The sequence below is a fragment of the Nicotiana tabacum genome, chromosome 7, assembly GCF_000715075.1.
Source record: "Nicotiana tabacum cultivar K326 chromosome 7, ASM71507v2, whole genome shotgun sequence".
NCBI classification, from domain to species: Eukaryota; Viridiplantae; Streptophyta; class Magnoliopsida; order Solanales; family Solanaceae; genus Nicotiana; species Nicotiana tabacum.
In genome coordinates, this window is record NC_134086.1 from 47,926,849 (window position 1) to 47,940,082 (window position 13,234).

Below are 13,234 nucleotides of genomic sequence, written 5' to 3' on the forward strand. Positions count from 1 at the left end.
TGGAGGTCGAGTATTACGGTTGTAGGCTAGGAGGTAGTTGAGTCTTGCATTACCTTGTACTGTTGTGAGCATAGTCTGATAGGATTTTTGTTTGAAATAGCTAGGGGCGTTGTTGTGTCTTACTATTTTCTCTTTTCGATGCAAGACCTATTTACTAGCCATCATTTTTGTTTTGCATTTTTACTTCTGCATTTTATGTTCCTATTTTTCCTATGATCTCTGTGGAGAAACTAATATTCTCTCATTTTTGTTTTTCTTATTATCTTGAGCCGAGGGTCTTCCGGAAACAACCTCTCTACTCTTTTGGGGTAGGGGTAAGGTGTGCATATATAGTACCCTCCCAAACCCCACTTGTAGGATTTTATTGGGTTGTTGTTGTTGTTGTTGTTGTTGTGTCAAAACCCCTTTAATATAGTAAGTATAAGTATAGATAGATATATTATGATTATTATTATTATTATTATTATTATTATTATTATTATTATTATTATTATTATTATTATTATTATTATTATTATTATTATTATTATTATTATTATTATTATTATTATTATTAAAAGGTCACGTCAATCCACCTCCAAATCAGCACGGAGAGCCGAGAAGTTATTACCTCCAATTAGGGCTAGGGTTCTCAATTTCAATTCCAAGGAAATCGAACTAGGTTTTTAGATTCTCCCTTCACGGTGATCAGACGACGACGTGGGTAATGGGAAGGCACAGAAGCCGTAGCAGGAGTTACAGCCCCGTGCGACGTAAACGCTACGACGAACCACGTGACCGTCGCCACGACCGTCGCTCTCCCGCACCTTCTGGCCTTCTTGTTCGTAACATCTCCCTTAGCGCCAGGTATCAGTCATTTTTTATAAACACATACGCGCAAGTTAGGGTTATCTTTTGTTGCAAAATCAATTTCGTTATTGATTTTTTTTTTTTGTTATCAATTTTGTTATTGAAATATTTAACATGCATTTACCTGATTTTAATGCTTATTAGATGCTTTATAGAACTTTTTGTTGTTTGAGGTAGAGAGAGCGCCCACTGACCACATTTTGGTCCAGTCTTTGAAAAATAGCAGCTGTACTGGAGTTCCACAAACTCCATGAAAGTGGCAATTTTTCAATTACAGCGGCTGAAAATGGCTATTTCTGATTTTTACCAGTTGTTTGAGTGGTGTTTTGAGCTGTTCTTATGACATTTGTGCTTAGCAGGTAGCACCCTAGGCATGTCGATTAACAGTGCACCTCTTGCCTGCAGCCCAATTAATTTGTTCATGCCTTTGTCGACCTCAATTTGATTTTGCATTGAGGGTTTTGGGTCCTCATACTACCTTTTTGGGGGATATCATAATTTATGTTTTCATATGTAATATATTTAGGTGTTGCTTCGATTCGTGAATTCTCCTACTTAAACTCAAGAGTGTATGTTCCTTTGTGGAATTAGTCTGATATTAATATTATTGGTTAAAAAATCAGCTTAATAGAGGAAATTTCAAGTCTGAAACAACCTCTCTAGCTTCAAGGTAGAGGTAAGGTCTGCGCACACACTACCCTACCCAGACCCCACTTGTGGGATTATAATGGGTTTGTTGTTGTTGTAGAGGAAATTTCATATTAAAATCAATAACAAAAATAAACTGGGATTTTCGAAAGTTATAAAAGTTGTATTGGATATTACTATTAGTAGAACTGGAGGTTTTGAAAGCGAAAATCTCACAAAAGCCGCGGGGTACGTAGGATTTGAAGCACAAAGCGAGAAATAAAGCGCACGCTTTCTAGAAGTGAAGCCAACAATTTATGAAATAAATTTTTTATCAAACTTATATATAGTATTATAATAATCAAATTGCAACTGGCATAACTATTTGCAACATCAGGTATGCAATAACGTCGATGCTAGTCTAACTTCTGAAAGTTCAATACAGCTTATCGAGTTATTAAGCTGAACTGCCTTCTGTAAGAAGCTGAATCGTTCGTTTACTATAAGTCTTATTACCGACACGATGGATTGCTATTTGAAAACACTTTCAATACAAAAAGAGCTCCTCCCGGCTATACTCTAGTTGGACAGTCTTACTTCAGTTTGAGAAGTCAAGTAGGTACGAAGAGCTAACAAAGAGTCTTTATATTTGACTGTCCGAAACCAAGTGGGAGATTGAATTGAAAAGGCCGAGATTCAAATAACTGACCGCTTGTTGTTGCAATCTCTTTGCGCGTCATATTTTGAAGTGCACAGTTCTTTGAAGCGTATGGCTTCACTCATAAAGTGACAAGCCTTCACTTTTTATCACTTTTCACCGCTTTAAGCAACAAAGTAATGGATTTTAATGACGCTGAATGAAATGTTGTCTAACATTTTGGAATGTCTCAAAATGGAAAGAGTCATTAACTTGAGCTCCCCTCACACCATAGAAGTCCTCCTGAACTTGTCTCAGCAACATCAATCGAATTTGAATTACATTATCCATCAATACCTTTTTATTCTCATCATTTTCAGGGACTAGCTTCATGAATGTTCTCCAAGGAAATTGGATCAATTGGCACATGAACATTGTATGGACACCTCAATGCTATATTGTATTTAATGAACATCATATCAATGAGTTGTTTGAGTTTCATTTTTTCCGGCTTGTATTTGCAAAAGATAATTAAATTAAGGATTGATTGATCTATCAATCAACTATTCAGCACAAGAAGATTTATGTAAACACTTAACGTGAGATCTCACTTATTTGATTTTCCTTCCTATCCATTAGATAATGGACACTTTTTATTTTGATTCTTTTTTCAATGATCATGTTTTACACTAGTAACAAGTTTCTTACATGTTCAAACACATCCAAATCCTTACACCTAGACTTGCTCCTTGGAGCACTAGCAGATGTCTTATCTCTGATGGAGAGGTTGAATTATGATGCTATGCAATAAGCTATCTTCCTTATCTACAAACATTGATACATGTGGGCTTTATGGTTTCTTATATTTCAGATGGCTTTAAAAACCTTTTGAAATAATATAGCTAGTAAAAAGAAATGATATGCAGATTGCACAATTTATACAGTGGTTTCTGCCTGTCAGTTAATATGGCTTAATAAAAGTTGAAGCTTTCCATCTTTCTAAAAGTTGGGTTGATTTGTTTTCCATTTCTATTTCATAAACTGAAGATTGCTTTCTCTCTCTGTCTTCCTCTCTTTCTCAGTCTCTAAGCAGATGTTGCTATAGTTGTGGATAAAGTTAATCATTTTGTGCTTGTTCTGCAGGCCAGAAGATGTCAGGGTCCCCTTTGAACGTTTTGGTCCTGTAAAAGATGTCTATCTGCCCAAGAATTACTATACTGGGTATGCATATGCCTTGATAATATGGCTTCTCACTTGGTACTGTATTCTGCAATATGGGTCTGTTTCCATGTCCTGCTATTTGTTAATATCACTATGATCAATAACAACCCAACTTGGACTCAGTTCCAAGCTAGTTAGGGTCGGTAATATGAATCTTCACTATCCATTTTGCTTCATCTAGTTGTCTCATTCCAATATGGAATAAATTAGGCTCTAATACTAGAAGTCCTCTACATTTTTTATCGTCATACAAATCTCCCACAATGATTGAAAAACTCCTCTAGCAAATATTAGACCAAGTGAGCATATCAAAAAGACTAAGCCTTAATCTCAACTAGTTTGTATCGTCTATATGTGTGATCTTTTTCTTTCTGTATGCTCTATTTGTCTCTAAGTTTGCATGAATTTCAAGAGATTGTAGATTCTTCAAGACAATTGCATTCCATGTGGCTTTGATTCTACCTCATTCTGTTTTAACATCTTCAACCATCATTTTTCACACTTTTTAGCCGATGCTCCTGGAGGTCTATGTAAGACATAACCTAATCACATCAAGCAACCTCACTTCCATAAATCGACAAGTTTTACGTTGACTGTTGTCTGTCGACGTATTGTACCCCTCCTTTATCTAAGTGTTGGACTAGGTATCGGCAATATAAGTAAGTTCACTGTGACATTTTATCATTTTTTTTTTCCAAAAATAATTTCAACTTATATGTAGGGAACCACGAGGATTTGGCTTTGTGAAGTTCCGTTATGCCGAAGATGCAGCTGAAGCAAAAGCACACTTAAACTGTACAGTTATTGGTGGACGTGAAATTAGTATTGTTTTTGCGGAGGAGAATCGAAAGACCCCTCAAGAAATGAATAGGGTTTTACGCACAAGGTGCTACATATATGTGGTTTGCTTCGAGTTGCAATCATGTTGATTATCAATCTCTTTTCCAGCTCAAGTATTATTCACCCACAGTGAATCTAAGTCTACTACTTTTCCTGTTTAACTAGTGGACCTAGTGCTCGAGGCAGCTACAGGAGACACAGTCCACAAAGGTTCCCAAGTCGCAGATATCACTGTCAGTTTGAATTTTAACTCTCTTACTAAAAGTGTAACTGTTTAGTTTCTCAATGACTCATTTAGCTTCTGATGCTGATTTATATGATATTGCATTGAGGCCCCCACCCCTCCAAAATTAAAAAGGAAAAAGAGAAGAAGTAAACTTAGTACTGTTAGAGTCGAGAGCATTGTCTTCCTTTAAGAGTAATGGTCTAGAATTTTCTATGGCAGCTTACTCGCGCTCGGCTTCCCCAGCACGACGTGACTCAAGGTTTGTATTTCATAACAGAAGTTTTGCTTGTATTCTCCTATTGTTTGTTTGTCTTTGAGCAAGGGCTGCTACTGATTCTAATGGGACAAAATCTAGTAAGAACATCTATTGGGATAAAACAAATCTGTAGCCTGTAGTCATAGTAGCAGCAATTTCATTGCCTAACATGCACAATTCAACTATCAAGACAAAATTGGTCATTTTCCCTATATTTAGAGATAAATGTTGCTCAAAAGAGAGACTTTGCTCGTTGATCTGTTTGATTCCTTTTCAGCATTATGGTGCATGTCCTTCGTCAATGAGCTCTTTGTAAAATTGCAGTTTTTTGCCTTGAATCATCAAGGCGCTTTGTATTGTTGCTTTATCTATTTTTCTTGCCTATTTTTTGTTTGTTATCACCTTTATTGGCTCAAAACACTCCTTGGTTGGTATCTGATTGTTTTATGTTTGCTTTTTTCTCCTTGGAGGTTAGGAACTTAGGATAGTGATGTGGCATATTTATATCTGCCAAAGTGGTGGTTGCCTCACACTATCCACCTGATTTTAGGAATTATTTTTTTCTCTATTTAATTTATCTGTTATCTCTTGTCCTGGAATACTGAGGCTTTCTCCGTCCCTTGAGTTGTGGTGGCTTATTAGGTTCTTTAGCTTTCTAATTTTGTTGAATACTTATTTGGGACACACGATTATAGATTATGTCAAATGTCTTGCAGGCATATGTCATCTATCCTGTAGATTATTGAATGACATCTGCTGGTGGCTTTATTAATGCAGATGCTAAATTGAGAAAGAGACTTAAAGAATTCTGGCCTAATATAGACAATTGAGAAAAGGGACCATAAAGTCAAAGATTACTTGCTCATGAAATGTGATGAATCTCCGGAAGTTTCAAATCACCATCATCAAAGTTCATGTGATTTTCCTTTTCTGGATTTTTTTCTAGTAAGGATGAGCCTTCTATTGTACCTCGGAGAACCAATTGAAGTGGTGTGGACATATTTCTGTCACAAAGACCTTCATTTGCTTATCTTTAAATTCATGTTTTATTTCTTAATGTTGCACAATATCCAGTTAGAGAGAAAATTTAGAGCTTACAGTTGGCCAAAGAAAGAATTCACCTTCAAAGGGGCAAATATTTTTGAAGTTTTTACTGATTGGCATTTCATGAGAATGCCCAAGGAAAGCTATCTCAAGATTTGGGGCAAAGAAGAACTTTGAAGTGATCAGATGCTGAAGAACCGTACCATATAGTGCTTAAACAGTCTGGATCAAACTGTAGTTTTTTCCAGACTATGAAATAAGGATACAGGTAAAGGTTGTGGTTCAGTAGATTAGATATTGAAGGAATCTACCTTTCATGGTTTGTTTTAGTATCAGCCTTATTTTTGAGTAGTGTGGCATTGTGAGTTGGAATAAGCAGTCATTTGAAAACCAGTGCTAGTCTTTTTACTTGTTTGTACTGTTTTCAACTTCATGGGTTGCTGCAAAAACTACATTGAACTTATCATTAAGCGGCTTAAGTGCACTATGGTTCACAGGGACAGGGATCGTGAGAATCGGGATGATTACTATTCTCCAAGGAGATGCAGGTCAAAATCTCCGTCTGTTTCTCCAAGGGATGAAAGAAATTATAGGTTGAATGGAAGATCTTCTAGACAATCCCGGCAAATGTCCAGGTCAAATACTCCACGCATTCAGAAAAAAGGTAGGCCCAGCCCGAGTCCAAGAGATAATAGACTGATTGTTCATGATTTGGACTCTGCCCGAAGGAGGCTCGAGAGATCTGGTAGAAATGTAGACAGCTCAGCCAGATCTCGCTCTAGGTCCTACAGGTCTGTGAAACATTAAATTGAACTAGCCTGTACAATGCACATCCTTTCGATATTTTAGTACTCTATATGCATTTGTTCCTTCATGTACACATACAGCTCTCCTTTTTTGGTGGTTCGAAGGGCCGTTATGGATATACTATTACATAGCAGCTCAAATCAGCACCCTTTTGGTAGAGAGTTGGTGTTTGAGGCTTTGAGCTGTTGCTACTAAACGCCGAGATATGACTTGTCATTTTATGGACGTTATGGATATACCATGACATACAGTTGCTGGTCATGATGATAATAGGTGACTAGCGGAGAAAAGATTTAGAAAAGCTTTCTGTGGTCGGGTTGTATTTTTTGCCAGCTTCCTACTATAAAAATGCTACTAACCTGGTTTCTTTGGTGATTTTCCCTTATTTGACTGTTGTTTTTCCCCCTCTTTGCAGTCCTCATTGACGGTTTGCTCTTCGTTATCACCATCTGCTGGTCTTTTTGGAGGTTTTGGGATGGGAAAAGTATCTGCAATATCTTGATATAGAGGATTGGCTACATATGCAAAACTATAGTAGATTAGAACCTTACGGTTATGTCTGTTCTGCTCGTGTTTTCTTTCTTTTTGTTATCTCAGTTTGAACTGATGGACTATTGTAATATAAAACATGGTCATGGGTTAACATTAGCTGTTTTCTGTTTTTATCGTACTAGTTCTCTAAATTTTAAGGTTCGGTGTACTTGTAGTTATAGTTCTGTTTCCTTGTCCTATGTCTGCCATTTAGTTTTACTTTATTAATCGAGGATGGAGCGTTATCGGAAACAACCTTTTTGCCCTATGGGGTAGGGGTAAGATTTTGCTGACCCCACTTGTGGGATTTTGCTGGGCTGCTGTTGTAATCGAGAATGGAGTAGTTAAAATGGTGAAACAACAACAACGACCCAGTAAAGTCCCACTAAGTGGGGTTTGGGGAGGGTAGTGTGTACGCAGACCTTACCCCCTACTCCGATAGAGCAGAGAGGCTGCAAATATGTAGTAACATCTTGCGCCTTTCAGCCTGTACGACTAAAATATTTCAGCCTGTACGACTAAAATATTGAGACGTTATGTATAGGTGGAAGTTCTTAATTAATCAAAGCCCCAATAACAGATGCAAGGCTAGCGTAAATTTCACCTTAGTCTCATAAATGTCCTTCCCAAATCCTAGCGAAAGGTGGATGATCTGCCGATTTGTCGCCTTTATACTTGGTAGAGCTAGTAACATTAAGTGTATTTTCATGACTTAAAAAAGTCATTTTATCTCTAAAAATAAAAGGAATTTTTACCTCATATAGCAAAGGTTGATTTCTTATTTATTTTAAATAAATACCATTTTAAAAAAATTATATTTCATAGCTACATTTTGATTTTTATACTCAAATATCTATTTATAGTTACTCCTACCCTTGAGCCATAAAATATTCTTTGTATTATTTTTCTCTCGTTTTAGAGAACCACACGTCCTAATCACGAAGAGAGATGGACGAAAAAGATTATTGAAAACCCAACACTTTTTGCTTCTATTTCACTGATCTCTCTCCCTAATTCAATTCCTTAGTTGCTGAAATTCCGAAAATGCTGATGGTAGAACCCGCCGTCCGTTTCTCTCACCACCTCCATTGCTGCTTTTCTTCATCTACCAAATTCGCAATTACTAACAAAAGAAGACAATCTGCTATTGAAAATAAGGAATTTCTTTCGTTTTTGCGCCAAATTTTGAGAGTTTCGAGTCAGAATCGCGGCCCTCTTGACGAGATGATCACATTAGGGTTATTCTTGAACAAAGAGGACAGAGTTTGGGGCTAAGCAACTTGAAGTGTCTGTTACCTATTTTTGTTGTTGTATTTCAATGTATTTCGTTGTATTTTATGTATTTCATTGTATCTCGCTGTATTTCATATATTTCAATGTATTCACTGTCTCGCTATATTCCATCAATGTATTCATATGTTTTTTTAATTAATATAATTTATGTATTTTATGTATTCAGATTTATAATTGTGTTTGTTGAGTTATATTAGGAGTCTATTGTGTTAATTGATTCACTTTCCGTTTAAAAACAGCTGAATAGATCATGAATTGCGCCGTTTACGTTACTGTATTCACAAATACATATCGTGAATACAGTCGAATACGATAATCTGTCTAGCTGTAATCCCCTGTTTCACACTGGGAATACAGTCGAATACAATAATCTGTCTAGTTGTAATCCCATATTTCACGCCGAGAAATGCTATTGTATTCATGAATACAATAGCTTAAATACATCGAATACACTCTAAAAAACTTGAAAACATAGCTATAGGAAGTAATTTAGTAAATGGTAGCTACAAGTAGCTAATAACCACTAAAACATAATGATTTTTGAAAGTTTCTCAAAATAAAATAAAAATTTAAGCAGGCACTTGCCATGAGAAAATAAAGTGTTTCATCGTATTATAGTCCACAAGTAGCCCATTTCGTCATGGGCTTTTAGAGAAAGGGCTCAACTAAACGAAATAATTGCGCAAACACCCTATTTGGTCGGCCCCATTTAACCTATACTTACTTTTTTAAAAAGTTATAACTTATACCCACTGTTTAAACAACTTCAGGCCTCTTTCTCCCCCTCCTCCTTTATTTTCTGAATGCTGAAGATTGAGATATTATTATGTGTTCTAGTCTAAATTATATATGCTATTTTAACTCTTTACAACTAGGAATTAGCTTCTGGACCGTCCAGTTCGGAAATTCTAATATTAATTGCTACTGAAACATGAAAGCACGACTTGATTCCCTGTGCTTTAGGTGAAGATGTTACTTTTACTAATGGTCTTGTTTTATTGGAGTATTGTTTTTCAAATTTCCTGATAATTCCATTATAGCAACTGGATCTTAATGACAACTTGTCATTGTTGTTTTAGAACTTCAACTCTAAGAATGCTGAAGTTCAGCAAATATAAACAAAAACTTCAGCTCCTAGAATGCTGAAGTTCAGCAAATACAAAACAAACTTCAGCCCTGAAGTTCATCACAAACATAACAAAGCTTAAGCTAAAACATGCTGAGGTTCAACAAATATAGAACAAAACTTCAGCTAAAACATGCTGAAGTTCAGCAAATAAAGAACAAAACTTCAGCTACTAGAATGCTTAAGTTCAGCAATTACAAACAAAAACTCCAGCCAACACTTGGTTCAACAGTTTTTGCTACTTCAGGCCCGTCTACTAGAATGCTGAAGTTTGCGTGATTGCCTTTGCTACTTCAGGCCCGTATGCCTAAAGTTACGCGAAAAGTGGGTTCACTTGTAATTTTTTTTGCAAAGCGGATATAAGTTAAAATGTGACCCAAAAAGCGGGTATAGATGCAAATGCCCCTTACAAAATGAGTAAATAGAAGACCATTTTCCGGTTCTCGAGTCCCATACTAGGGGTGACAAATGGGCGTGTTGGGCTGAATTTGGGTGGGTCAAGATGGGCAGTGGCGGAGCCACATTGAAGCAAGGGGTGTCAAGCGACACCTCTTCGCTGGAAAATTACACTATTTTACTTGATAATTTTTTTTATTTTATGTATATTTAATATATGTTGACTCCCCTTAACTTTTCAATGTATCTAATTATTTATATTTTGACACTCCTTAATGAAAATTCTGGATCCGCCCCCGAAGATGGGTTAGGTCAATAAATGGGTCATTGCCCAACCCAACCCAATGTGTATTTGGGTTAAGATGGACTGGGCCAAGATGGGCTAAACAATGAGTCATAACCCAACCCGCCTAACTTAACCTATGTTTTAGAACCATGCTCATCTTAAATATAAAAACCTTTTACTTTAAAATATGTGAGTTAACAAATATTTTATGGGTAGGGGAGGGCGGGGTTGGGGTGGGTGGTGCAGAAAAACGAAAAAATATAAAAACAGAAAATTGAAATTATATAAAAAAGTAAAAAAAAAATTGAGGAGTTTTGCGTGCGGCGGGGGGTGGGGGGTGCGGAAAAATAAAAAAAAATTAAAAATATAAAGAAAAAGGAAATTTTTATTTTGAGGGGGTTTGCGCCGGGGGGGGGGGGAGGAGTAGGAGGTAGGGTGGGTGGGTGGTGTAGAAAAATAAAAAAATAGAAAATTGAAAATACAAAAAAAAAGTGAATTTTTTTAGGGGTTTTGTGCGGGGGTGGGGGGAAGGGTGGGGGGTTAGGGGGAGGGTGGGTGGCGCAGGAAAACAAAAAAACAGAAAATTGAAAATACAAAAAAAAAGTAAAATTTTTTTGGGGTTTTGCTGGGGGTAGGGGTAGGGTGGGTGAGTGGTGTAGAAAAACAAAAGAACAGAAAATTAAAAGTACAAAAAAAAATAAAAAATTGGGGCAACTAAGTAAATTTGTAGATAAGTTTGGTTGAGATCCTTTGTTTTGGGTGTGTTTCATGGGTTGTATTTGGGCTGTTAAATGAGTCAGAATGAGCTATAAAAAATAATAGGTTAACTTGGGCTCAATGCAAATTGACCCATGAGCTAAAATGTTTGTAGCCCAACCCATTAATCTCTGGGTTAGTTGGGCGGGTTAGATGGATTTGGGCTCAAATTGACACCCCTATCCCATACCGACCAATTGCTGAAGCATTCCACGGTTTATATTGTAAAAGCTCAATATGAGAGTGTCCCTTCGGGTACAACGATACAGAGAAGATTAACATGATCCTTGTGAAAGGATGACACGCACAAATCGAGAATTGGTCCAATATCTTCTGAAGCTTATTTCTTATCTAGTTTCATAAGAGGTCTTAGGAAGGAAATCAACCGGTCCGTAGAATTGTTTCCGTATTTCTTTTTTATTACTATTGTGCATATGTTATTCTAGAAGCATCTAAACATGTTACTCAGCAAGGAAGTATACGAGAATGACAGAAAACGCAAGGCTACTTTAGATCTCGAATTTCCTGGTGTTAAAATCATGGTAAATAAGGAGCAGAAGGAAGGTCTTAGAAAGAGAAAATCTCAAATGTTAATGTTTGCTCCAACGAATATAACACAAGTAAATCGCAGATGCAAGTGGCCATACAACTTTCCAGAAGGAGCTATATATTGTCGCCTCCTTTGATTCTATATTGGTGGATAGCTCAGTGCAAAGTAAGCTTAACAGGTACTTCGGTTTTGATTTTGATTTGCATAATTTGGAGGAATATATATGACATTAAGGATTATTTCAAAACTAGAATGAGGAACTGTCAACACGTGAGACTTGGAACGTCTGACAAGCTTGTTAATTAACTATAACCAATTACCTTTAAGTACTGAAGTTTTTTTATTAACTGGACAGAAGATGTTGAGGCTTCCTGTAAAAAAGTGGGAACTGAATTGAAGTTGTTAAGGAAGCTCTTCTGAGAAATAGTTTTAACAATGACGTTATTTGGATAGTTGAGTGTTTAGAGTTCGAGTTGCTGGCAGTTCCAAAGGCCAGTTACCAGAACACCCTTCACCGAAAAATTACACTGTATATATAAGACAAAATCTGTTTTTTATATCTATATATTAAGTTTTGAACACCCTTAGCACAATCCAAAAGTGTAGTTTAGTGGTAAAGGGGGTTCAAAATCTACATAAGGTCATGACTTCAATTTCCACTAGCTACAATTTTTTTTTTAACCCCCTTCGTGGAGATCCTGCCTCCGCCACTGCCAAAGGCTTGTCATTACTCTAATGGAAGCATTTTACTGTATTCTAAATGGATTTGCTAATGCTGAAGTAGTGTCATTCCTTTCATTTTGAAGAAAATGACTCTACTATTGAGGTAAAAGGCCTATTGAGGGTTATCGTAATTTTCTCGGATATACCATTGTGTTAACTGTCATTCTGAAGAAAATGACACCACTACTGCGTGCTGCTAGTGCTCTGGTCGTGCAACTCTATGACTGCTCGATTGAGTAATGTCACCTTGATTCGTGGGAGATGGTTGCAAGAATTTCAGATATGCTGAGCAATAGGCCAATAACCATGATAGTGGAGTTATTAAAGCAGAGAGCAGAGTAGGCAAAACAGACAGCCTTTAAGCAGGACGTGCATGCATAATGGTAGGCATGCAAGTTCACAGGTTTGGCATCGTTGAGACTTCTCTTGTGTCCTATAGTTTACGTGTTAAAGTGTGCTGATAGTGCAAATAAAATTTACAATTGTTTAAATTTTACTTTTACGGTCATGTAGGCAATAAATTTGCGTCCAGAAAATAAAATCAAGACCGAAAAATATCGCAACAATTGTAGTAATTTTATTTCAAATATTTGAGTGTTACAATCTCTATGAATCCTCTGATTCTTCTTTTCAATAGTAAATAAATTCAAGGACCCTTGAGCTTGATCTTGAATCTATATTTGTTTCCACGAACGATGATCTTGTTCTTGAACTTGAGCTTGATTGCTTGAACTTGACCTTGATTCGTTCTTGAGTTTGAACTTGATTTCTTGAACTTAAACTTGATTGCTTGAAGCTTGAAACTTGTAGATTGCTTGAAGCTTGAAACTTGTAGAGAAATTTGCGGCGTTTGATCCACGAGCTCTCTCTTGCTTCTTGTTATAACTTCTGGTGTCTTTTCTGAGTTATGAAACCCCTATTTATAGTTGTGGAAGGGAGGAGTTGAGATAAGAACAAACTCTTTCCGACCAATCAAATTGAAGTGTGATATGACCGTATTTGATTGGCCAGAACATGTCACTTGCACACGTGGCGCGATTTCATTAGCCTTTTAATGTGACTTGGC

General features: G+C 36.7%; 1 protein-coding gene and 1 non-coding gene across 3 annotated transcripts; both read left to right on the forward strand.

Moving 5' to 3' along the window:
- Window positions 1-570: 570 nt before the first annotated feature.
- LOC107782208 (serine/arginine-rich SC35-like splicing factor SCL28) lies at window positions 571-7,155 on the forward strand. Of its 2 annotated transcripts, XM_016603059.2 has the most exons (7): window positions 571-846; window positions 3,257-3,334; window positions 4,056-4,220; window positions 4,340-4,407; window positions 4,620-4,659; window positions 6,198-6,491; window positions 6,923-7,155. In XM_016603059.2, exons 1-7 carry the CDS (start codon window positions 707-709, stop codon window positions 6,930-6,932), a joined length of 795 nt encoding a protein of 264 aa, XP_016458545.1. In that variant the 5' UTR covers window positions 571-706; the 3' UTR covers window positions 6,933-7,155. The 2 variants fall into 2 exon arrangements, with proteins under 2 accessions (XP_016458545.1, XP_016458544.1); XM_016603058.2 differs by lacking the exon at window positions 6,923-7,155 and having other exon boundaries at window positions 6,198-6,647.
- A 3,970-nt stretch (window positions 7,156-11,125) lies between these two features.
- On the forward strand, window positions 11,126-11,228 carry LOC142162519 (U6 spliceosomal RNA). The gene has a single exon (XR_012693770.1). It is a non-coding gene; the product is annotated as a U6 spliceosomal RNA (small nuclear RNA).
- The last annotated feature ends 2,006 nt before the right edge of the window (window positions 11,229-13,234 follow it).

What these genes read in the sequence shown, in the direction of transcription:
- LOC107782208 (XM_016603058.2), top strand. Translation starts at nt 707, where the DNA reads ATGGGAAGGCACAGAAGCCGTAGCAGGAGTTACAGCCCCGTGCGACGT. An exon ending in AATAGGGTTTTACGCACAAG is followed by an intron (nt 4,221 to 4,339) that starts GTGCTACATATA and finishes CTGTTTAACTAG; the next exon opens with TGGACCTAGTGCTCGAGGCA. An exon ending in CCCAAGTCGCAGATATCACT is followed by an intron (nt 4,408 to 4,619) that starts GTCAGTTTGAAT and finishes TTTCTATGGCAG; the next exon opens with CTTACTCGCGCTCGGCTTCC.